Raw genomic sequence first — 26,581 nt, forward strand, 5'->3', positions numbered from 1 at the left:
CGTGATTTTCGACATTGGATCATTGTAAACATTTTTCACTGTAATTTCTTCCTTAAATGTTTTACCAGTATTTACACTTATTATTTAATTATAACTATGTCAAGAAATAAAGATTTTATATTGAGTTTCATTGACTTTGAGCAAATTTATATTTTTTGTTTATTTAGAAAGAGAGTCTGCCCACAGAGAGCGAGATAGTGATACATAGGTTGTGCTCATGAAGCTAAAGATAAAAATGGAGGGCAGAGTTGGAACAAAAACTTGAGTCAAATACCTACTTATATCTATCTCGCTCTCTGCGGCCCTACCTCTCTTTTTAGTGTGAACTGTAGTATTGCTATCTTCTGATTTAAATCTCCTTGTAAATTCTTCGAAATAGCCAATTCACTAACCAAATCAGAAGTTAAACAAATAAAAAATTAATATTTGAAACTAAGATTACCTAGTTAAATAAAAAATCACAAAATTGTCGGCCATTTAGGCTTAAAGTGTTGGCGAATCAGGGAATTACAATCCCAATTCCTGGGTAATCGGTACCAAGTGGCAACATCGGCCCAATCCGGCCCATCATGGCGGTTGTTTACTATTTTGTTTATTATGCAGTTAATTTCGTTTGAGATTGTTTACAGGAAATAATCATTNAATCTCACAACTTTTTACCGTAGAACAACTGAGTTGCGAGACTTGGTTGTTTTGACAAGTATTGTTTTTGATGGGATTTATTTATCTTGTGTACTAAAATACCTTTTTGTTCATTTATGTTCTAGAAATGTCTATTAATTATAGAAATAATAATAGACATGGTATTATTAAATTACAATTATCTCAAACCTGAGATATTATACTCTACTTATTAATTAAGTTAGGTGTCGACAAAATTCATTAAAATTTCTTTGAAGTCGGTTTACGTTATGAACATTTTAATTTCACAGTACGTGCTTTGCCTGTTTAAAATACCTCATTATTTCTTCCCTTTTGTATAATATTATAATTATATGTATTGACATTATGAATGCGTCGTCAGGCTTTGTCTTTAATTTATTAAACATTTTATAGACTTTGGCAGCAGAATATTTGAGTATTACTGTTCTAACCATAGTACAGGATGGTGTTGTATAAAATTCGTTTCGTTTGTTTCAGCCAAATGACATCCACTGCTAGACAAAGGCCTCCCTCCTAAAATAGTGAGAAGAAAAAATACATGACTATATTTGATATCGATAGTGTGTAATACGTATGGAAAGTCCCAATTCTACTTTGAACCTGCATTATTAATCTTATCTTTAAAAACTCTCAATTTGTTATGAACCTTATCTCAACAGGATTAAGTTTAAAATAAAGCGGCAACCATTTAAATATCAGATAGAATACCAATTTGAGCCTCAATTAAAATCATCCGAACCCCACAAAAACATCGCAAAGTAAACAAGTTTTCGCAACATTCGTTAACGTTCCGTTTAGTGCAGACTTATCGCTGTTAATACCAATTAAGCTAACAAACGAACCAATTTTGATCCAATTTACTGACTGCGAGTTATCATCTTAGTGTTGCCAGTTCATCGATATTATAGTTTTCATGTCGATACTTATTCAAATATTTTATTAAATACAGTGTTCTAGGTAGGTTGTAATCTATGTGTCATTTCGCAATAAAATTTTTTGGTCTCATAAAACATTTAAAAAGGTTGACGATTAACCTAATTTGGAAATACTTAGTACCTACTTACCTAGTGCTAATAAAATTACACGTTATTTTACTGATTTACTCTTAAGACGCTGAGAGGATAGTAACTTTTTTATGAAAAACATCTACAGCTGACAACAATTTCCCTGCACCACATTAATGTCATTATGTAGGCAGTAAAAAAAGATTATAAAAATATTTATTACCATTTGTATTTTAAGGGCAATAAGGGAAGATTTCTATAACATCCAAAGCTTTGATCCAAACATTGTCATAGTTATAAACGTTTCTCGTGCTTCACATTACCATCAATGTCAATTTTATCGACTGTCGATAGTTGTATCCAACAACACTACAAGTATCATCGTCAGTCATCGGCTTAAATCTATTCAACATCAAACTGGAATTGAGAGGTGGACGGATATTTTTGTTAAAACAAGATCGGATTCCGGATGTTAATTAACACTAAATTAACGTTCCGGTAATTACAAGATTCACCAGTTTATTTAATGGGCATGCAACTGGTTTAATTCAATGATTTTTAGTGGCGATATTCTGAAATTGAATTGAAAATTGTGGGGATGAATCTAATAGTTTGTGGCTTTTAACTTTACATATTTGAAATGTGGGAATAACTCGGTGTGACTGCGAATTATGTTTTCTCACGTGAAACAATTTTGTAATTCAAAATTATCTATGTAGCATTTATTTATTACATAATAATATTACCTTTAGCTTACGGCTACAATCGAAAAAAGTCTGTTAGGACTATTGTTGCCTTTCAGCAGTCAAAAGTAGGATAGGCAGTTTCTGAGAAGGCTGAGGATTCCGAGTGAAGCTCACTTGCACCTTCGGTCTGATCATTACTTTTTATTAGCTTTCATGGGTGAGAAGAGAGGCAAGAACTTCCTAGTTTTGGTTAAAAATGATTAAATAAATACACGGGTCTTAGCGTGACATTTAAGACTGAGTTACATTAAGTTACTCAAGGCTTGACGTTTCGGCTGCTATGCTGCAGCCGTGGTCACAATGGACGCGAAACAATGGAACGCGAAAGTTAAAAATCTTTTGTTAAAAATTGTTACTTATAAAAGTAGTATTACACATTTTCACGAAACTTTATAATCGCTACAAAATTGCAATGGATCTGATGATTTCTAAAGTGCAACTGCACCCAATGATGCAGTATCAAAATTGAGCTACACCCACTCGGCTAGAACCTATCTGGTAACAAACAAGCCAGTGGCAGTCTGCCAGTTATTGCTCTGTACGATGTCTGACGTAGTTAGGGTTGTCCATTTTGTTTCACGATTAATAAAATAATAGAAAATTAAATTGTGATAGAAGTGCTTGTAACTCAGTGACAGACGCGCTTTGGTGGTGATCATCAAGGTTAAAAATTTTTGTTAACAAGTAACATATTTTTATCGATAACTTCACTGGCTCTCAGCTCATATTTATTTATTTATGACCGAGTTTGTTGCGGCGCTTCTTCTCATCACTTGCCAAAATGTTTGTATCGAAGCGCTGGTAGGGTAAAAAGATTATGAGACATGTAAACTAATGTAAAGGCTCCTTAAGAGCAAAATATTTGACGATTTGTAAGTACTATTTATTAACCTAAACAAATAAAGTTTTGACTTTGACTTTGACTCAGCTAGATTTCAATTGATGTACTACCTAAATTAAATTTCTTTGAGAACTCGTTTATTAATTCTATACTGTAATCAAATGCAAAAATATAGTAATTTAGTAAATAATTCCCCAAATGAGACGTAATTGATTTATCCTTTGTCAAATCTCATAAGATTTGCAACTATGATCTATAAGCAAATTATTGACAAAATCGTAATGGAATTTTGCTTGAAAGCCACACTAATGTGACATAGAGGTTATTAACTCTCACACAATTGGATTTCGAATCAGTCAACTTAATCTGTTATTACTTCAAAAGAGTTTGTTTCTTTGGCTGCTTGAAAGCGCTAATCTCAGGAACTACTGGTACGATTTGAAAAAAAAAAAATTGTTGTGTTAGCGTATTTATCTAGGAAGGCTAAAACCAAACCACGCTATGACCAAAAGCGTCAATAATTGTTCCTAAAACAGGATAAAAATTCAAATTATTTTTTTCACACGTACGATGTCGCAGTCTCAAATAGTTTTAAAAATAATTGACAATCGATTCTGAGTGGCAACCCTATCAAGATGTAGCCAAATATATTGTACGGCCTTTACTTAACAGAGCCATTGTTCATGGGCCTTCATAGTTTTGCATAAATTGAGAACAGATATTCTGTATCACTGTTACAAATGGAAATATTGCTGAAACCTGGCTTTTCGCTTGTGGTATCATTTTGTCAATTCAGGGAAAATTCGGGACGAGAAATATTAATAGTTTATTACTTTAGAGACTTATTACATTTACTACAGTGCTTTATTTATATTTCAAAGTTAAAGGATTAATTCGTAAAAGTTTTTGTTCGTTTGTACTAAATATTGCTATAGATAGTTTATCATAAAATCATCACATTTCAGCCATAGGACGTCCACTGCTGAACATAGGCCTCCCCCAATGATTTCCACAATGGCCGGTTGGTGGCGGCCTGCATCCAGCGCCTTCCCGTTACCTTTATGAGGTCGTCGGTCCACCTTGTGGGTGTACGTCCTACGCTGCGCTTTCCGGTACGTGGCTTCCACTCCTTGCTGCCCCATCATAAAATATTTGTATCATAATGCCACCACGTAGTTCAGCTAACGTAAAAAGAAGAATATTCTACTCAGAGGTTTTAGAATCAATTTCCCAGGTGAGATACACAGTGTAAAACCACTTTGTTGATTGTTTAGAACATGCAAGCTTGAATCAGCCAGATTGTCTGAAAAAAATATAATAGGTGTGCATATGCGAAGTTCGCATATGCACACGTTCGCATTGCGAACATCAGGCCTTCCCAACTCGTTTGGTCAGCATAGGTCAAAAAAATCCTTATGTGCCTTCGGTTGTGAGAGGGTCGTCCTTCTGCATTGGAGACTAAATAACCTTTAGTCCACGTTCGTAACTGAAATTTGAAAACCAGCTACGAACATGGTTTTTTTTTCTTGCTTGATAACCAGTTATGAAAATGGAATTTACCTACTTGTCGTTTTTGTAACCATGTTTCATAACCAGCTACGAAAATGTTTTCTCGTTCATAACTGAATGATGATGACCATTAAGCCTTTGGTTGATTTGAGCCGTATCAACCGTCTGTACTCGTCGACGTGACTCATAAATTCAGATAATTGGCCGAAATACGATTAATATTGATGATTATGAAAATAAATCATCATCATTTTAGCTAAAGGACGTCCACTACTGAACATAGGCCCAATGACTTGACATTGACCTGTGGTTGGTATTGGTAAAGGCTTGCATTCAGCGCCTTCCTGAGGTCGTGGGTCCACCTTGTGTGTGGACGTCCCACGCTGTGATTATAAATGGAATTGGCAACGGCTGCAGCCAGATTTCACTCATATAGAGTTGCCTATAGAGTATGCCTAAAAAAATAAAAAGATATACAGCATGTCTTATTTCCTTAATTTCCCAGCCATGTCCCCGTAATCTGGGTCCCGAATGAGCAATGGGAGTCCCCACGGCTCAGTGCCCACCCTTGAGCGTGTGTTCCCAGGTCAGAGACCAAAGATACTGGATGAGATAGTGACACACAACATAAAAAATAAATGTTTCTCTTAGCTACCTTACTACATCATCATCATCATCATTTCAGCCACAGGACGTCCACAGTCACTGCTAAACATAGGCTTCCCCCAAAAACTTCCACATCGCACGATTGGTAACGACTAGCGGCCTGTATCCAGCGCCTTCCGAATATTCTTAGTATAAGAATATAATAGTTTACGTTACCATGGATGTACGAGTAGGTAGGTACATGAGGCAGATATTACGTCACACTTACTTGCTGCCTGAAAATTCCATCATCTATTTACAAAAATGTAATGTAGGTAGAGAGAAGCTAAACTTAGATTTATTTTTATTTCTGCTATGCCAAAATATGTATATTTCTTACGCTCGTATTCACAAACTTTGAGGAAAATAACTATGAGGTCTCACAGTGCGCGTGGACGCATAGGGTGACACACGAACCAATAACAGAGCTCTATTCAACGCTGTGCGTTCGATTTGCTGCTTCACTTAAGCAAGCATCGTTTTTGAATACGGGCGTTAGTGCCGTAAAAATTCATAAAACTCATTTATTTTTGCAAATAGGCTTTTAAAAAGCACTTTTGCACGTCCCAAGATTAACCCTACCACTGCTTCGGGACAATAAATGGGCATGTATTTGGCACTTCCCTCTCTCTACATCTTTGTCCTCACCATAATTTACGTTCAAAGTGCTGGATATACCTACCTATTTTGTATCAATTTCACCGTGATCAAATTCAAAACGATTTCACACTCTGCCCTTTCGTGGTTTCATATATTGCTTTTGTCCCCGCATTGTAAAATTAAATGGGCATATTTTTATTTTTTGGCAATTTTTTACGGGCAATTTATGTCTGGCTTATGCGCGTTTTTGAACAGATATTTTATTTATTGAATAGGCTTTGGGCAAAATGGGTAATGCCATACCAAATTTACTTTTTTAGTGTTATGTGTTTACCAGAAAAGTTTTCCAGTGGCGACCACGGGCCGGAAGACGTAGTGCCTCCCACTAGGTGGACCGACGATCTGGTGAAGGTCGCGGGAAGTACCTGAATGCGGGACTGGTCGTTGTGGAAATCCATGGGGGAGGCCTTTATCCAGCAGTGGACGTCATTTGGCTGAAAATAACGAACGAACTATTAAAGTGACAAAAAATAAATAACGAATAAGGTTACATCATTATAGTTTTATCAAAACTAAATCCTGAACCTCTTTGTAAAGCTATAAGTTTACTTCTCTCTAAACACAATATTCTTCTTACCGACCATTAGCGCATAATACGCCGTCTTGAAAATCTTTTGAAACTATCGATAGCTCCTTGAATTTACGTACCGTTACTCTAACGATCATACTTTTTAACGATATTATAAGTAAAACAAAAATAAACTATACTAACTTTTTCTCGCGGGTTCGCCTGCGTGATTATTTCAAAATGTCCAGTAAGACAAATTATATTCACAAACATTACTATGAGGTGTCATAGTGCGCGTGGGCCCACAGGATCCTAAAACCAATTCATAGACAATACTTGAGTGACGGAGTGTACACACAAACCAATCACAGAGCTCTATTCAACGCCATGCGTTAGACTTCGCATAGCGCTGCTGCTTCACTTAAGCAAGCACCTTTAAATTCCTTAATTGAAAATAATTTAATGAAAAACCGAGGAAGGAAATTTAAATTCCTGATAAAAACCACGAACGAAATCTAATTCAAATATAAATGTTTTTGTGTCATCTCAAGTCGGGAATTAGCGGAATAATGCAATTTTTCCTGAGCCAAAAATGTATGTCGAATTTTTGTAATTAGATTTTGACTTTAGGGAGAAAAGCTTGCTTATTTGTGCAACATTTTTCTTTTTTTCCACATCTTCACAAGCATGAAATTCAGTTTATCAAACGTAGGTATATCGTTGTAAATTATAGCCTGTTCAGTTTCATCAGGACCGTTCAGTAGTTTTTGCGTGAAAGAGTTACACACATCTATATCTATCCTCACAAACTATCTCAACTATATACTTATAATAAATCTGTAGAGAGGTCAATTCTGTACATGAAATATATTATCAAAATAACTATCAGGGGGTGATTAGTGATCGATACTGATGCCAAAAATGCAATCAGTAAAATTTTTGTCTGTCTGTCAGTCTGTATGTTCCTTATAGAAACAAAAACTACTATACGGATTTTAACTAAACATGGTAAAATTATTCTTCATACTCCTGGGCAGGTTATAGTATACTTAATTAATTAGCGGGAAAATACTTTTGTATGAAAAATCTAAACCGCTTAAGTTAGACGCTTGAAATTTTGCATGCCTTAAACTTAAAGCTTAGTTACAACAGGATATTGCAAAATTCCCACGGAAACGGGAGTTATCGGGAAAAAACATTTGTATGAAAAAATCTAAACCGTGTAAGATAGATGAAGGAGGTAAAACGGGATCCACGCGTACGAAGACGCGGGCGGCCGCTAGTCTATAATATAAAGCTCGATTTCTATATTATAAAAGCGAAAGGTCAATGATTGACTGACTCACTCATCACGAAATCTCAGAAACTACAAGTGCTAGAAGTACCAATTTTTGCATGGAGGCTCCTTTTAGCACTAAGAACGGATTTTACAAAACTCCACCCCTAAGGGAGTAAAACGGGATCCACACGTACGAAGTCGCGGGCGGCCGCTAGTTAATAATATTAGTAGGAGAGGAGAACATAAAGGTAGTGTTCTCTCTTATTTGTTTAGCCATTGATATTACTTGGATAAAGGTAAAGTGTGGCTCGAGGGTGCCGTGATAATGATATTGATGAGACATTTTTATCTTTACCTACTAAAAAGTATGAGAAAGACTTTGAATAAATATCGTACAAATAAACACGTTGTTACATTACATTTTCTAAACTCATAAGTAGGTAAAGCAGTATTTAGTGCATTATATTAAATCAAAATTCTCAAGACTTTTCCAATATTGGGAAACATTTTGTTCCTTAGAAAAATACCCTCGCATTTTTAAACGCGTTCATCATCTTCATCAACAGCCCTTTACAGTCCACTGTTGCACTATGAGTCTCCTCTACTAATAGTGGAGAGTTAAAACACGTTGCTATTATCAAAATGAAATCAACACGTTCAAAAACGTTTCCTGGAACCGTCGATTTTCAATTTCGTTAGAAGCACTCTAAACAAACTGGGGGAAGCCTAAGCTGCGGTTTGAAGTCGAGACAAATTCTATTTGAACCTGCCTCTTCCCGGCGGAATCACATTCATTTTGATCTGTGGTTCTCAAACATTTTGTTCTTCTATCCCCAAGGTCCCAGCACCTACTCAAAGGACATGAAGTCCGGTTGACAAAATGACAATTTCATTCAAACTAAATGAAATCGGATTGGTTATTCAATCGCTACCACCATCTTACCTAAGTATTTCGCCATAACAACAATGTTAACAGCATTGTTGTGTTCCGGCAATTAGAGGTAAGATAACCAGTTTCTCTGTGGTTGAGAATTCCGGATGAAGCTCGCTTCCACCTTCGGCCTGATCGTCACTTACCATCAGGTGAGATACAGGCCAACAGCTTCCTCGTTGTGGATAAAAAAAATACATTTCTCCGCTTCGCCTTGGTAGATAGAAACCAAGCCTGACATCGAAAGAGTATCGGTAAAAATTGGGTTATAGTGCTTTATGGCTCTCGTTCAGATGGCGATGGACTGACACTGACTGAAAATGACGATTAATAAGTTCCATTGAGCAAGGATGCGTCTAATGTGTTTGCTAAAACGTTGCTTTTTTGCGTTCTACAACAGATTTTATATTATGTAGGGGAAGTTACTTTTATTTGGATCTCTGATTCTCACATATTTCAATACTTGTGCAATAACAAAATTACTAATAAATCTTTAAAAATACTAGGGAATTAATACTCCTTTACGCTTTACTTAAGAATCAACAATTGTAACTACTAGAGCTAAATTAATTATTTTGCAGATTATATTTTTTTTCAGCAGTGGCTATAATTTTTAATGAGTTTTTTCCAGCTGAATTTTCTTCCAAATTATAAATTATTTCTTCAAAATATGTTTGGGAACCAGTTTTCCAAAGGACTGCCGTTTAGGATTCTATTCGACGTTGCTCTTATTGTATTGAAGCTGGAACTTTAAGGAAACGATGACTTGTACATTTTAAAAGTAACAAAGTAATTTTGCAATATATCAAAATGTAGATTTATAGGTAAAGTATGTTAAAATATATTTCATACAAAAGCAAAAATATTTATTTCGCGAACTACTTTCATTAATGGCTGTGAATTACTTCCCTCTAACGTCATTTGGCTGAAACGAAGGGATTACTTCCCTTCGTTTGTCCAAATGACGTCCACTGCTGGACAAAGGCCTCCCCCAGGGATTTTCACAATGACCGGTACTGCGCTGCCCACATCCAGGTACCATCGTCGATCCACCTAGTGGGAAGCCTACCTACACTACGTCTTCCGGTTTGTGATCGCCACTTCATTCCCTTGGTACGATCAAAATTCTCCGTTACCGCTAGCGCAGGACCGTTCATTGTGGAAAAAACTTGGGGGAGGCCTTTCTACAGCAGTGATGTGGAAGTCATTTGGCTGAAACGAAATGAGACGCTAAGTTTAATTTGCTACTAAGAATATTACAGAGGTGGAAAAGTCCTGCACAATTTCTTATGTCAGTCTCAAAACTTGGAACTCTCATTTCCTTCTCAAGTCAACTGTTTCTAGTCCATCTAAAATTTAAATTGAAACGCCTAAGCAGCTCAGTTACAGGTTATTTTCATTTTCTCAAGCAAAATGCCGACCTTCTTCTGCATCAGTACTACAGTTCGGGATATACCGAGAGAATGTGTGCCCGCGATTTTGTACGTATGAAAGTAATTTGAATAATATTTCCCGTTTTTGCAAAATGTTTCTTTACTGCCCTGCCCCTATTGGCTGTATGGTAATGTTATTTATCATTTAGCCTTCTTCAATTATTGGGCTATCCAACACGAAAATAATTTTTCAAATCGGATCTGTAGTTCTTGAGAATAGCGCGTTCAAACAAACAATAGGTATCTACAGCTTTGTAATATTAAGGCTGGGTTGCACCATCTTACTTTAGCTTTAACAAAACGTCAAAAATGTGTCAAGCTCCATACAAGAAGCACAGGTTACCATTTTTTTTTTATGCTAGCCAAGGCAGGTATTTGACCGCAATCGCACCTGGTGTTAAGTGAGATGCAGTCTAGGATGGTACATATCTGCCCTGTAAGTGCCTATTCACTCTCGCCTTGAAAACGCCCGGATTATAGTGTTCAGGAAATACAGCAGCAGGCAGCGAATTCCAGTCCCTAGCTGTTCGCATTATAAAGGAGTCGTCGAAACGCTTAGTGCGAGCTGGTGGAATGTCGACAATGTAGGGATGGTACGCTAGCCTGCGTCTGGTTCCCCGGTGATGGAAAGGGGCTGGTGGAATTAAGTTATATTATATATATATATTATAGTCACGATTAATATAAGGTGGTGTAACTCAGCCTAAGTGTGTGTTCACCACAATTTTTCAAGTCTCTATTTTTAGCTTTTTAGCTTTGTTTGCTATTTTTAGCTTGCTATTTTTTTACACTGAAAACCAGCGCCGTGGCCTTCGTCACCGTGGGCTACGGCATATGCTGAGTGGGGTCCCATTGCAGTGGGCATCTTGTTTGTGAATGGGTGGCACTGCTCTCAGTTTACTCTTGTTTTTATTTTTTCTTCCTTTATTATGTGCCACTGTCATGTTTATGTAATTGCCTGTATGTGTGATGTCCATTGTAATAAATGTATCTTTCTTCCTATTTGTACTTAACAACCCACTCACCCAGTGTGTCTCCTACATAATGATATAAGCGATCGTATAAATTCTGTAGTAACGCAGGCGGATATAAACTCCCTTGTTGTGAGTTACGGGCGTTGTAAAGTTGTTTATTCTGTGTACGAGTGGGCACCATTAGGTATGCACTACAGGCTGTTAAGGAGATCTCATAAGATCTCAGGAAAGACATGAATTACAGTTATTATTTACAGCAACAAAAAATATTTTATGCTCAAAAAAAACTTTAAGGCCGGGTAACAGAGAAAATGGCGAAAATGAGGTTTTCATTTTTCATTTTTGAGGTACTAAACAGTAAAATAAAAGGCTAAGATTTTTTTTGAGCATAGTTGAGGATATTTTCTAGGGCTATTAACGGATGGAAACACGATTTGATGAAGTTGACTCGATAGAATAAATTCCCAAAGTTACCTCTATTCGTTTTCTAATAATGGTTTTATTTTTAAAATAAGCGATTTGAGATTCTGAATCTTTTACTAAACTAAAGTTCAGAAATAACTTGAGGGCTTTTAACGGATGAAATTTTTATATTGCGTCTTATTCAGTTACTATGTTAAAAAATGTGGAAAAAATCGCCCATGACGGCTTGGACAATCTCAATCAGTCGCGCGGTGGCGCTTACGGAGGACGGACGCGTGCCAGTTTTTTGGACGTGACAGTTCTCGATTTGTCAATATTTTTGACAATGATGACTTTGATGAGTCACAGTATAATAATACCAGTGTTACTGGAGAAAGCTAAAATTTTTGATATTTAAGAATTCTGAATTTTGTCTACCTATTGAAATTTAAATCGTTGGCATCCTTTTAAACTAAGACTCTACTCATGATACATTCCTCAAATATGAGACAAAACCAATGAGTTAAAATTACATTTTAATAGTACCTACATACAATCGTCTTCACTCTTTAGAAGAGCACACTGACACAAATAAATAAAAAAAAATTAGGTCAGTGTGTCAAATATAGGGGCAGCTGCACGTCACTGAAAGACGATTCTGTTTACTCGGCATCTGGGCTGGAGAACATGAATCCTTGCTTACAGATGCAGATGTAAATAGAGTTATAATTGGACAAATTTTACATGAAATGTTTAACAAAACACAGTTAAAAGACACGTACATGGAATACCAATAAGGTTGCGGAGGGAAAGCTACCTATTATAAACTAGCGGCCGCCCGCGACTTCGTTCGCGTGGACCTCGTTTTACACCCTTTTACCCCCGTTAGATATGATGTTTTACCTCATTTTACCCATGTTGATAGATGGCGTTTCACGGTTTCCCCCGAATGAATATTTACGAACGTTATACCGTAGTTTTTCCAGTGCTGTAGATTTTAACCAATGACGATAGATGGCGCTTTTAGACACGTCTTATTTATTACAATTTCCATAAACAATAATACTGTAAAGTTTCAACAAAATCCGTTCAGTAGTTTTTGCGTGAAAGAGTAACAAACATCCAGACATCCAAACTTTCGCCTTTATAATATTAGTAGGATATTTCACAATCCAAACTAATATTTACTATTTAGCATTTACTTACAGTAAATATTAGTTTGGATCGTGAAAATTTAAAATAAAAAAAGAATAAAACAAAATAGGGTTTCAAATTACCTATCTATAATCTAATATTATAAAGAGGTAAAGTTTGTGTGTTTGTATATTTGTTAAATTGTAAGAGGTAATCTCGGGATCTACTGAACTGATTTTAAAAAATCTTTCACCAATAGAAAGCCATATTATAATTCTGAGTGTAATAAGTTATACAGGGTGTTTGGCGCATCGTGTGCCAAAATGATTTGGCGGATAGAATGGGTCATTACCTATATTTTCAGCCCCCATAACACGTTCCATGCCAGGCGGCTACTTTTGAATTATTATTTTAGTAATTTCACCAAAATACCCAAATCGCATCATTTAATGTCGATTTAAAAAAAAACTACTAGGCGTAGCCTCAAAGTAAATATTTTGTTTTGACGTGCGTTGATGTAAGATTGCATCCAATCTAAATTTACTATCAAATATCGTCTAGTTTTTTTTAAATTCAGCTTTGAAGTTTTCCGAAAAGTAAAAAATGGACTGAACATTTAAGTTTACATGGCTATACATTTTTTTTAAAAGAGATAGCGATCTTCGCATTTTATCAAAACTTCTCTAGTCTATCCCTATTCAAACGGTATACTAATCTTGTTTAAATAATAACAACAACTTCACAAATTCCTTAAATTAGTGAATTGACTCTACTCAGACTCGGACTGATTTGCGAAATTTGTGTGTAAAGCCCCTTTTTGTGTGAATAGCACGTTAAACACCTAACAAGTAAAAATTATTTATCTAATGCAATGTAAAACCTTTTCCCTATCGTTTTTCAATGTGGATTTCTTGAAATTAAAGACGAAAATAATTATTTTGATCGTTTATTAATTATTACAAATTTTGTTCAAAATGACCGCCTCGGCAACGTATACACTCACGACATCTTCTTCTAATTTCGACTGTTGTCGTATGCAGCCACATTTCTCTTTTTATTACTACAAAGGCGTTTTCTACTCGTGGATTGGAAAAGATGGCCCTATACAGTGGCCTGCACGTTCCCCAGACCTAACGGATCACCTGATGGTAAGTGATTACCGTCGCCCATAGACACCCGCAGACCCAGGGGCGTTACAGGTGCGTTGCCGGCCTTTAAGGTAAAGATACGCTCTCCTCTTGAAAGCTTGCAGGTCGTATCCGTCCGGAAACACCGCAGACGACAGTCCATTCCACAGTTTGGTTGTACGGGGCAGGAAGTTTCTAGAGAAACGTACTGTTGTGGACTGCCAACCATCTAAGTGATGGGGGTGGAAGTGCTGTCGGGTAGATCGGTGGCGAAAAGTGGCGGCAGGAATAAGTCCGGATAATTCTTCGGAGCACTCCCCGTGATACATGCGATAGAAGATGCACAGTGAGGATACATCTCTACGCAGCGCCAAGGGGTCAAGCCGATCCGAAATGTCCTGGCAGTCAACGATTCGAGCTGCTCTCCGTTCAATGCGGTCCAGAGGGAGAAGCTGGTACTGGGGCGCACCTGCCCAAAGATGAGAACAGTATTCCATATGAGGCCGAACCTGCGCCTTGTAAAGTTGCAGACGATGGGCTGGAGTGAAATACCGTCTCGATCTATTGAGCACACCAAGGTTCTTCGAGGCTAATTTAGCCTTACCCTCTAAATGACCACGGAACTGGACTTCGCTCGATATGTCGACACCAAGGATTCCGATATTGGCTGAGGCAGTTAGGGGAGTGCTCTCGAAACAGCGAGATACGACAAACGGCAACTTTTTGGCGGTGAACGCGCAAACTTGTGTCTTTGTAGGGTTAAATTGGACCAAATTGCGTCGACCCCAGTCTGAGACCTCCTTCAAGGAGGTTTCAATTTCGGACACAAGTTTCCTAAATGACCTAATGTCCTAAATGAAATGATGTTTCCTAAATGTCCTAAATGACTGACGGATATCGTAGAGACCTGAAAGTTGGAAGGTTTGTTCTTTTTATGACGTAGGCATCTCATAAGAAAAGATTTTCCGAAATGGGGTCATGAAATGAAGTGGGTGAAAAAAGAGGGCAAAGTTTGTATGGGACAAAGTGATTTCTTGGTTCAATCTACTTGAAATTTAGTTGAACAATACCTTAATATAATTCATGAACGACGTGTGGAACGGGTAGAAATTAATTTTGGCAGTCATTTTCTTCGAAGTTGATATCAATACTACTTAGTGCCTTTGATTTAATTACTTTTTATTTTTACAAGTGTTTGAAAACTCCATTTCAGATTGTGTTCAATGTCAAGTGAAATCTCAAATTGAAATGTCTCAATCTCAATGTGGAGACTGTATTTATTCCTAGAATTCCCCAAACACCGTCAAATTACCCTTTCGAATTCAAGACAGTGCAGTTTCCCATCAGTCTGCTTCGTAATGACTATAAACAAAGCTCAAAGTCAAACTCTAGGGACCTCTGCTTAAACTCCCATGAGTGCACAGAGGTACGCAGGTAACCGCGTGTGATGCTTATAGCAATTTTCGATAGGTACAGAACCCCGTACATACGTCATACATATTATAGAAAGAAAACACCCAGACCAATACAAACAAATATGTTTCTGCAATTTTAGTATGATATTTTTATTTATTAATAAACAAAGAGACTGAACAAAATTGATGCGTACCTATACTGATTAATGTTATTAACCACATGCAAAGCTTCGTGAATTGCAACAACTATAATTAAATTTATTATCCAAGCTCTAAATAATCGCTACTAAGAGTAACTTATCATAAAAAAAAACCCAATCGCTCATGCTCCCAAGGGCCTACCGATAGGTCGGGTGACGTAATCTTGAAATTCTTTAAGCCGGCGCAGAACTTCCAGAAGGTCGGGCGACGCCACGGCCACTTTCAACAGTGTTTACTTCTGCAGTTATATTTTATATTTATTCGATTCTAGAATATATTCCCAAAAAGTCTGAAAAGTGTTTTAATTTGTATCACTTGGATATGATTTCTATTAGAAAGTGTTGTGAGTGTGACGCTTGAAAGGAAGGAAGTCAACCTAACCTAACCAACTGCGTATTTCTATACTGTGTAGCTGGAAATTGTGGCGGGAGCTCTTTGACGCGCTGTTTTCGGCGAAGAATTGCGCGCGCAGATTTTGACAGCGCGAAATACCTACTTTAAAAGAAATACCAAGCCTTAATCCGTTACCTCGACAGACATTCTTGTATAATCTTTTAACCGTTAACTCAACAGTCAAGTGTACTATAAGGCTGAATTACGCTACCTTGCTTTAATCGTAAACGTAACTGTAACCATAACCGGTGTTTTTTATATGGAGTTTGACAGACTTTTGATGTTTGTAATGTTGTTAAGTAAGATGGTGCAACCCAGCCTAGGTAAATAGTAAAAATAAGGGAGAAGCCACACGGTGCAGTGAGGCGCTGCACAGCGTGAGCGAGCCTCTAGCCTGAGGCGGAGCTGCGGACGAATGTCAAACTAGGACAATAACTCGCGGCTCTATTTCTTTGGGCTCTGGTGGAAACCGTCGGATTTTAGTGGGTAGGCCCCGCCTTTAGTGGGTAGGCGGGGAGAGTCCCACATAACCCACTGGCCGTCCCCATCGAACAAGCATTTCCCGACGTAAAAAAAAGGTATAGTAAAAATAAGAAATAAAAAGTAAACAATGCCAGAAAACAATGTAAATTAAATTAAATCACAGTCTCAAAAAGGCTTTATCGCTCAACAACACTTTAAGTTTGTTACGCAAACTGAAATAAAAAGATTTCTCAAAATGTTTCGCACTACGCCCGATCCAAATCCATGAAAATACGGTCTAGAGTAAGTCGTAAATCTATTTTATGGTAGTTTACGCACTGAATTCGATTTCTGTCATACGATTAATAGAGTAGTAGATAGTTAAGTAGTTTTCTAGGCACGTATTTTCATTGATTCGGATTGGACCTAGTGTGAAATTGCTCTATTGCCCATTTTCAGCATCAATCCCTAATTCTTAAGTGACCCCTTAGCACATAACAGGATTTTGTTTTCATAGGGGTCACTTAAAAATTTGGGATTGATGGTGAAAACGGTCATAAGTGCCCTTTTCCTGTGATGCGGATTCAGCACGCACGAATCTGGTCTGCGTGCGTGTAAAATCACCCTGCTGGTTGCACGCAGGACAAAGATTTCGTAGTGTGTGCCGCAGCCAATCCGCGTTCCGTGTGCGTGTAGCCCGCGTAATGATACATGTATGAAATAATAAAATGCGGACAGCCCGCATGCGGATTAAAGGTCATAGCACTCACAGCACACTTATCAACCCGGAAAGGGATCAACACCGTATCGCCTTTACGTTTATGTTACGGTGCGGATAAGTGTGCGTTGCAGTACGGAGTTTCATACAAAAAATACTGACCGCCTCGAGTTGATACGGTTACGATCCGTTTTCGGGTTGATAATAAGTGTGCTTCGATCCTCAGGAGAACCAAACTGACTGGCATAGCCCTCAGAATCGCTAAAATCAAGTGGCAGTAGGCGGGGCACGTAGCTCGTAAAGCTGATAGCCGCTGGGGCAGAAAAGTTCTCGAGTGGCGACTACGAGTCGGAAGACGTAGTGTGGGTAGGCCTCCCACTAGGTGGACCCTTCGATTTGGTGAAGGTTGCAGGAGGTGTCTGGATACGGGCGGCGCAGGACCGGTCTTTGTGGAAAACCTTGGGGAAGGCCTTTGTTCAGCAGTGGACGTCTTTTGGCTGATACCAACGAATAAGTGTGCTTCGTCCTTCAATCCGCACGCGTGCCAAAATACCCCTAGCTTAGAATGAAGTATTTCTCCGATCTCTAACCACAAGAACGTTCTCGTAATACGATATTATGACAAACTGCGGTCTCATCATCCAGCACTATTGAAGCAGGATTATGTCTGGTGCAGTAAGTTATTTTGCATACGCGGACAGAATGCGAAATGCATGTGGGCGGACGCGGTATTCTCGAATTTAGTAGTTGCAGTTCTGGATTGATTTAGATTTAAAGTTTTGTATAGACTATTGTTGATCCTGAAACTAAATAGCGTATTTTAGGATTGGTTTACGTAGCTACTAGAAAGGAGAAGAAGTTTTTTACTTAAAATGACGTTGAATTTGCTCTGTCACAGAAAGTTACTTAACGCATCAATAAAGTTATTAGTTTTTTGCGTAAATCAAACATACACAGTTAGTAGGAAAGAATATTTATACAGACATGGAAACAAAATGAAAATTATATAAAACTAGCGACCCGCCCCGACTTCGCACGGGTACTAAGTATACATAAACCTTCCTCTTGAATCACTCTATCTATTAAAAAAACCGTATCAAAATCCGTTGCGTAGTTTTACAAACAGCGCGAAAGCGACTTTGTTTTATACTATGTAGTGATAAAGCCTGGTCCGTGAGCACGTAGAATTTTGTCCAATGACCCCAAGCTACCCATCCTTATCACTCGCGCGTAATTATATTGCTGTCGCGACTGTGCGACGCGCGCTCCCCTATCCGTCCCCCGGACACGGCCTGAGCCGAGGTCCGAGCCTACCGTGGCGCCCGCCGTAGGCTGGACTTTGGTCCAACACCGCGGTGGGCAACCCTCTAATTGGGTTCGCCACTGATCGGGCGCCTTATGCGCTCGATACGGCCCGATCGCGAACGTCGGTCTGCGACCGACGCGGACGAGCCTGGGCTTCGCGAAGCGACTCGTCGGCACGCGCACCGACGATCGCCAAACGGCTAGAGTACCTTCTGTACTCGCCACTCTGCCCGGTGAAGCTGGAAAAGCTCCTCAAGCTACCAGCGAGCGTCCCTTCAAAAAAAAAAAAAGCGACGCGCGCCCGCATTGAGTGTGCGAGCTCACGGACCAGGCTTTAGTGATTAAATAGTTAAGGTTGAGTATTCATAAAGTAGTAGGTAGTGAGGGTTCCTTTTGTCAGTATTCATAAAGTAGTAGGTACCTTCTTGCTGGCAGTTAGTTAGAAATTCACACACGCAGGTTCTATTTCCCTCCAACATCAGTCACAAAATCCTATACATATTTAAAGGGATTATTATCACCAATAATAAACCAACTATACCACTGAATTGATTAATCAAGCTCCAACAAGATGGCAAGAGGAGCAAGGTCACGTCGCATGAACTTGAAAGTCGCGACCGCAGCACGGAGTCTTCATTAAACTTAACGCGCTCACGTGTCGATGTAATGACACAGCCTGGTAGGAACTGCCAGGTCCTTGAATGATTTAAAGTTTTAAGGTACAATAAAGTGTTAAATAAATAAAAACATAGAAACATAGAAACACTTCGAAATTAGGCACCCTTCGAGTGTCAAGTAGTAGGTTGTCGTATGAACTGAACAACCCACTTTGGACCTGACGGCGTCTAATTAAATGCAAATTACTAATTATTTAAAAAAATACGTAGTAGATACAAAACAAAATCTTCATCCATTCCTAGTGGTAAGCTTATGCCTGGTACTTGTGTTACGATGTCACCGCAATAGTCCAGAGGCGCTAAGTTCGAACTCGCGTTCCTTGGATCTCGAGTCGGCTAGTCAGTCAAAAAAGATTTTGTCACTGAGCGCTCGAGCCCTTAAATCGTTGTGATTTATAACATTGTATGAAACAAGATATACGATATTATGAAATTTCTAACCGGTCTTTAAAATAATTAAAATAATATTTTAACGAATGCAATATTTTGTAGACTATCGACAAAAAGACGGCTTATAAAGACTTTGTCATTTATAAGATTTTGTAATTTTTCCAAAACGTTTTATGACTTTACTTTTATTTTTTTTATAACTTGCCATTAAGCTACAACGGGTAAAAATTCCGAGTTTCTGAAGTGATCTGTCTGTACTAGTTAGGCTACAGCTAAAGATAAGACAGCACAGTGTTNAAAATAAAAGACTGTGGACAGTACAATGTCTTCATTTCCTATCACACGACCGGGAGTCGGGATCGAGATATCGCTGTGATAGGCTGGAATTGAACGTGTCTTAACAGTCAAGGCCGTAGGCTCTAGCATAAAGGACGTAGCACACTTATCAACCCGGAAAGGAATCGTAACCGTATCAACTCTAGGCGCTCACTATTCTTTGTATGAAACTCCATAATGCAACTCACACTTATCCGCACCGTAACATAAACGCCGTTACGCTATTCACCCCTTTCCGAGTTGACAAATCTGCTATGACTTTTAAGATGGCGTTACTATAGCGAAAAGTTCAAAGTTATCAAAGTTTCCCGACAGGTTGCTTCTACTACATTTGTTTTCCTAAAAAAAGTATTTCAACTTACAGTAGTAGTACGTACGAGTAGGATTTATTCTGTGCGGAGGACAATAATGTAGTTTATGTTAGTGAAATCTAAAATTTTTATTAGTAAGAGACTAGTGCTAAAAATTATTATGAATTATAATTTCATAATTATTTCCAGTAATTGACCAAATTATTGTTTAAAAAACAAAATAATATAAAAAAGGTAAAGCCACAGGTAAAACCAAGCATTTGCTTTATCATTCTTAATAGCACGCTTGACTGGTTATTTTGAAATTGCTGTATAATCTACGCTTAGAATATTTTTTAATCAGAATATGGTTTGGAAATTGACAATTTCTTTTGTTTTTATCTTGTGTATGAAATGTGAGTTTATGTTTTTAGCTTTTTTAATATTATTGCAACTATAAGGCAAGGCATTTCGTCTCAGGGCGAAGCAGTTAAAAGCTTGGTAAATGATCCGATCACCGTATCTGTATCACCGTCCTCGTATCATTATTCGTATCAAGCTCTGTATCAAGGCACATTTTTATTCTGCTAATTGATTTAAATAGGTAACAGTTTTGTGTATCTCATTTGATGATTGGAAACAACTAGACCATATCGCGTAGCGTATCATAGAGGCGTATCCAAATTAGGCGATAATGATACGCATTGGCGATCTAAGGCTGGGTTGCACCATCTAAAGTAATTAACAAACGTCTAAACTCTGTCAAACTACATACAAAAAATGCCGGTTATCGTTATAGTTACGGTTAAGTTAAGGTGGTGAAACTCAGCCTAAGTAATCAATCTAAGAAGCTAGGGCTTAACGTTTTCAACGCTCTGTGTGATGCTTTTTTCGTTTGAATATTTTATTACGGTTCCAGATTGTTTGTCTGTTGGTAGTCGAAGAATATCGCTTGGGAAACGCGCAGAAAGGGACACAAGATACTTGGTAAAATACATTTTATTTATTGCAACCATTTTCGATATCCAAGAAACGGCCAAACGTTACCGCAGCAAAATCTGAAATAACTATAAATTTTAGGAGGCCCAAATGTATTTTAAGGCGCAATCAGACTCGAATATAAGCTATTAGCATATTTTGTATCCAGATCCAGAAGGTAAAAATGGGATCCCGGGGTAACGTTACCCTATCAGAATTTATTTTTCTTGGATACTGCTGAAAGCGGACACTTACATCATATAGGGCTCTAATTTATTTGGATTTTAGACTTCTGAAAGATATTTTGCTGGGGTAACGCACAAGCCGTAAGTGCTATGACTTTTACCATCTTTTACCTAATTGCAAGCAAAAGGACCATCACAAAACGTTAATCTTAAGCTTCTGAGAAAGTATTTTTTTATCTTTAATAACGGCTTTTAGGTGTATTTGTTAAAGTCAGAGAAGTCCAGCCTCAGGTATCCAGATTGGTTGTGCGCGGGCGCGATAGTGTCCCCGACTTACATTCTGACATCGGCGTCCTGTATACGAGACGTGGGCTTCCTATACGCCATAGCGGGCTACAGGAAGTACGTCAGGTCAGAGAATCTGAACCTAGACAAATGCACTCGGGAGAGAAAGCAGAAAGTGATCAGGACTTGTTACCCTAAAAGTAAGCTTCATTATCGTTCGTTCGTTCGTTACAGCTGAAAGACGTCCACTGCTGGAAATAGGCCTCCCCCAAGGTTTTCCACAATGAACGGTCCTGTGCTGCCCGAATCCAGGTTCTTCCCGCGACCTTTATCAGATCGTCAGTCCACCTAGTAGTTCAACTTTTCTGCCCCAACGGCCATCGTCTCTATGAGCTTCATTATCATCTTCATTTAATTTTCAGCCTCAGGACATAGACCTCCGCCAATAATTTCAGATTGATCGGCTCAACTGCCTGCATCCAGCGCCTTTCTGCTACCTTTATGAGGTCATCCATCCACCTTGTCGCCCCACGCGCTTGCTAATCCTTCGGGTTATGTCCGCAACTTTAGTTTTTTTATGGATCTGATGATATCTTCATATTATGATAGTAAATTTCATAAGCACCAAGATCTCATATTTTTTTCAGAGAACACATTCACTCACCAAATACTCACAGAATGGTTGTACTTGGACATTGGATTCGCAATAGTGGAAAAACCCTATAACTTCACGGACTTGACGTACAGATTCTATTGCTCATATGTGCCAGCACCGATCAAAATTAACTTGGATCCAAAATACGTGGTCAATGGAACTAACGCTATGGTGTATGGATGGGGCCATCAAATACTTAACAGACAGGTAAAAAGTCCCATGTAAGTTACTATAAGATAATCAGCTATTTCAATACAAAGTACTTTTGTATCTTTTTTGTTTCCAGTCCAATACTTGTATGTATTTCAGGAATTCTATGATTTAACTAGTGTTTATTTATAAACTAGCGGCCCCCTCCGGCTTCGCTCGTTTACAATGGAATTATAATATGCATGTTTTATACCTATAAACCTTTCTCTTAAGTCACTCTATTTATTGCACTGCATCAAATCCGTTGCGTAGTTCTAAAGATCTAAGCACACATAGGAATAGACTGCAAAAAGCGACTTTGTTTTATACTACGAGCTTTACTAGCAATCCGCCCGCGGCTTCGCCCGCATGGAATTTTGTCTGTCACAGAAAAACTTTATCGCGCGCGTCCCTATTTCAATAACCGGGATTAAAACTATCCTATGTCCTTTCCTGGGACTCAAACTATCTCTATGCCAAACATCAAAATCAGGTCAGTTCAGGCGTGAAAGCAAGACAGACAGACAGACAGAGTTAATTTCGCATTTATAATATTAGTATAGAAGTAGTGATAGTGGTAAATTATTTACTTAAACGATGCATATTCCCTTTTTATTGCAGCCTGGCAACACACAAGACTTTAACCAAGAATACTTGCATTCAGTCCGCACTAGGATAGTACCGAAAACTGTGTGCAACAGCGCTTATACGTCGCCGAATCTTACAAACATAATTATGGAAAACATGATATGCTGTCAAGGAGATGGTCTCTTGGACGAAAATGGCAATCCAGACTATATCGATCCTGTACTTGCCGACGGACGTTCCCGGAGGAAAAATACAGAAAATGTAAATAATAATAAGTTTGGAGCAGCAAGGTTCTGGGGTGGAGACCAGGTGGACCGCTAAATAAAGGTAGCAGAAAGGCGCTAAACGCAGGCCGCTACTAACTGGGCAACATGGAAAGCATTAGGGGAGGCCTATGTTCAATAGTAGACGTCCTATAGCTGAGATGATGATGATGATGAATACTAAGTTTAAATCTTTTCAAAAGCTGGTGTAGTAGGCAGTAAATTTTGATAGATTAGCTAGTTAATTTTACCTAAGGGCTTAGCACTTGCAAAGAGTATATTTTTTTGTTAATTATTATTTAAATTTGTTTCAGTTCACAGATGATTTTATCAAATCGGCAAACGACAAAAATATTTATAATGAAACAAATAAATTCTTCTACACTAGAAAACAAGGAATATGTCAGGTAAGGATAGTTAGATGTTTAGATTCCTTTTCAGAGTTGATAAGTCTGCACGCAAGAAGAATTTAATGAATGCTACTGACAATGCCACTCTTGTAGCAGAGATTTGGGCTGACACTGTATAGGTTTTTTGTCGACACAACAAGAAGAAGAAGTCTGCTATGTCCTTTAGTTTGCTATTTTCTGCTGTTGACAGAACGATCATGGCGCTCCCTTGGTGACGTGGATCGGGAAAGAAGAGTATGTGCTGGGAGTGGCCTCCACGAGCTTAATTAAAAAAAAATCTCACTGCTCGCCCCCTTACTTGTACACTAGTGCGCAATGTACCAGTCGATTCATCAAGTGTGCGTTGCTTGGTTATGGAGGTAAACCCGTGTAAGTATTTCTTGTGGATCGTAAGCTTCAACCACACCAATACGTGCAGATCGTCATCGCCGGCGCGATCATAGGCCAATGACAGGTCGCGCAACCCATGACAGTCCGAGCGACCTGTCATTGACCTATGATCGCGTCGGCTATAGTTCCAAAATACTGGACTGTCCTGTCGATGACATTGACAGTGGGGCGCCACCGTCAATACCGGATCGCTGGTTCAGATTTTTGCCATGTTGGAAACCATATAGTTGAACGATGGTAGCGCCCCCCTGTCATTGAGTTTGGTGGGACAGTTCAGCGTGGGTCATCTATATCTGCACTCAATTGACATTCTTTTTATAACTGTCAAAACAAGACTCCCATAGATTTTGTATGGCCCGCCTTTTGTATTTATCTGTGCACTAATATTACTATTTATTTATGTATGTTTATCTAGACAATTTTATGCAGCCTACTATTTTATTTATTTTAGCAATGGTCCGTGGCCCTCACTCGGCATGGGGTACACTGAAAACCAGCGCCGTGGCCTTTGTCACCGTGGGCCACGGCATATGCTGAGTGGGGTCCCGTTTCAGTGGGAATCTTGCATTTTGCCAGCTCTTAAAAAGTATGTCAAGTGACTAATGAGTCAATTTCCCTTTTTTTCCAGGCGTAGAATGTGCGACAACTTGGAAAAAGAAGAGGGTTATGCAATACATGAAACTAAAATAGACTGGGCCCAAATGGATGGGTAAGATAAGAAAGTAAAATTTAATTAAATAATATCTATAAAATCGTCAATCTGGTCAGGTGGGGATTCTTGGATGGCTTAAACATGGAGTGCAGGTGCGATTTGTTCCCCAGTCGATGAAGCACCTGATGTTGTGCCCTGAGTGCCCAAGCAACTGCATTCAGGAGGATTTTATGAGTGCTGCAAACAACGCCACCCTCGTGGCGGAGTTTACACTGTGTAGGTTTGTTGTCGACACGAAAAGAAGAAGAAGTCGTCAATGAACATAGCGAGATATAACCCGGTCAAATTAACTGCGCACCGGGTTGGAATGCAACTCTCGCACTCACCCGCACACCTACCCGCGTTCGCTCCATCCGTATACCAAAGCCCCGATTGCGCTAAATATTTTCAACTACAACGCGACTAGACGACGAACGAAAATCACAAATTCGTCGTTCAAACAAAAACAAAATGCAACTGCTTCTTTGTGTAAAAGCTGAAACAAGCTGAAAGAAAGGTACTTTTTCTCAAACGCCTTCACGAACATTTGCTGTGTTTCAGTGAAAAAATAAGGTGTTCGGACTTTAATTGGGAATTGATTAAATCCGTTGTTTCGTCTTTGTTTGCGCGTTTGCGCGTGAACTTTACCGCGATACCGAATTTGCACCTCAGCTGGAATGAAAAACGAAGCGCAACTGGAGAACAAGCGCAAAGAATTGGAGACGTTAAAAATTAGCGCAATCGGGGCACAGGGGGCGTAGTGTGAGTTTAGGTCGTATTCGATATCGAATGCGTTAAAAAAAATGAAGAGTTTAGTTCTTGACAGTTTCCACTAGAGGCGCTGTACAATCCGTCATACATTTAATGTCATTTTTTGCCGCGCTCACTAGTGAGCGCGTTTTTATGTTTACTCACACTAGGCCCTCAGAGCGACGATGTGACGTCACGGCAGCCAAGTGCGCAGTTAACTTGACCGGGTGTTGTAACTAATTCACCTTAAGTCAAATATCGACAAAGGCATATAGGTTTAGATTTAATAAAACATTCATATTTGTCGTTACAGAAATGAAGAAAACAACACGAATTTGCCTAGATACAAGACCAAACTGGACGATGATGGCTCAGAAATATTTAAATTTAACCCCGATGACTGGGACAACGAAACTGACATAAATGACTTCTTCAAACAAGACGCGAGAACAGGAGAAGATTCTAAAGATGAATTCAGTTCCAGCTCAAAACCAGGACTGGCTTATAAATTGAACTTCGATTCGGTTACAGATGACGTCATTATAATTTAGAGATTTGTGAATATAACTTGAAATGATATCTATTATTACCTATTTTTCTTCAATGAAATAGTTCTTTATTGCCTATGGTGCCACTATTCTGTGGGAAAGACCCGTGTATGATTGTGAAAAAAGTTTTTTGCCCTATTAAAATTCATAAAATTCATTTATTTTTGCAAATAGGCTTTTAGAAAGCACTTTTACACGTCCCAATATTAACCCTACCACTGCTTCGGGACAATAAATGGGCCAGTGCTGAGAAGAAGCAGCGCAAGAAACTCAGTCACTATTGTCAGCCTCCTTTTCAAGGGTTTACAGTCTTTAAAATATACAAAATATTATAGTCATAAGTATTGATGCGAGCTAGGTAGTTAAACATTCCAAACATTTTTATCTTTTATATAATCATCAACTTTATAGTATCCCTTTTTTAGGGTTCCGTAGCCAAAATGGCAAAAACGGAACCCTTATAGTTTCGTCATGTCCGTCTGTCCGTCTGTCCGTCTGTCCGTCTGTCCGTCTGTCCGTCTGTCCGTCTGTCACAGCCGATTTACTCGGAAACTATAAGTACTACAGTGATGAAATTTGATGGGAATATGTGTTGTATGAACCGCT

General features: G+C 38.6%; 1 protein-coding gene across 1 annotated transcript; it reads left to right on the top strand.

Moving 5' to 3' along the window:
• The first annotated feature begins 20,904 nt into the window (after positions 1–20,904).
• On the top strand, positions 20,905–25,978 carry LOC114366767 (uncharacterized). The gene is made up of 8 exons (XM_028323744.1): positions 20,905–21,030; positions 21,463–21,691; positions 22,139–22,353; positions 22,957–23,184; positions 23,501–23,593; positions 23,787–23,965; positions 24,615–24,695; positions 25,741–25,978. Exons 1-8 carry the CDS (start codon positions 20,926–20,928, stop codon positions 25,976–25,978), a joined length of 1,368 nt encoding a protein of 455 aa, XP_028179545.1. The 5' UTR covers positions 20,905–20,925.
• The last annotated feature ends 603 nt before the right edge of the window (positions 25,979–26,581 follow it).

This window comes from Ostrinia furnacalis, unplaced genomic scaffold (genome assembly GCF_004193835.3).
Source record: "Ostrinia furnacalis isolate ACB-3 unplaced genomic scaffold, ASM419383v2 OfSCF0682, whole genome shotgun sequence".
Classification (NCBI taxonomy): Eukaryota; Metazoa; Arthropoda; class Insecta; order Lepidoptera; family Crambidae; genus Ostrinia; species Ostrinia furnacalis.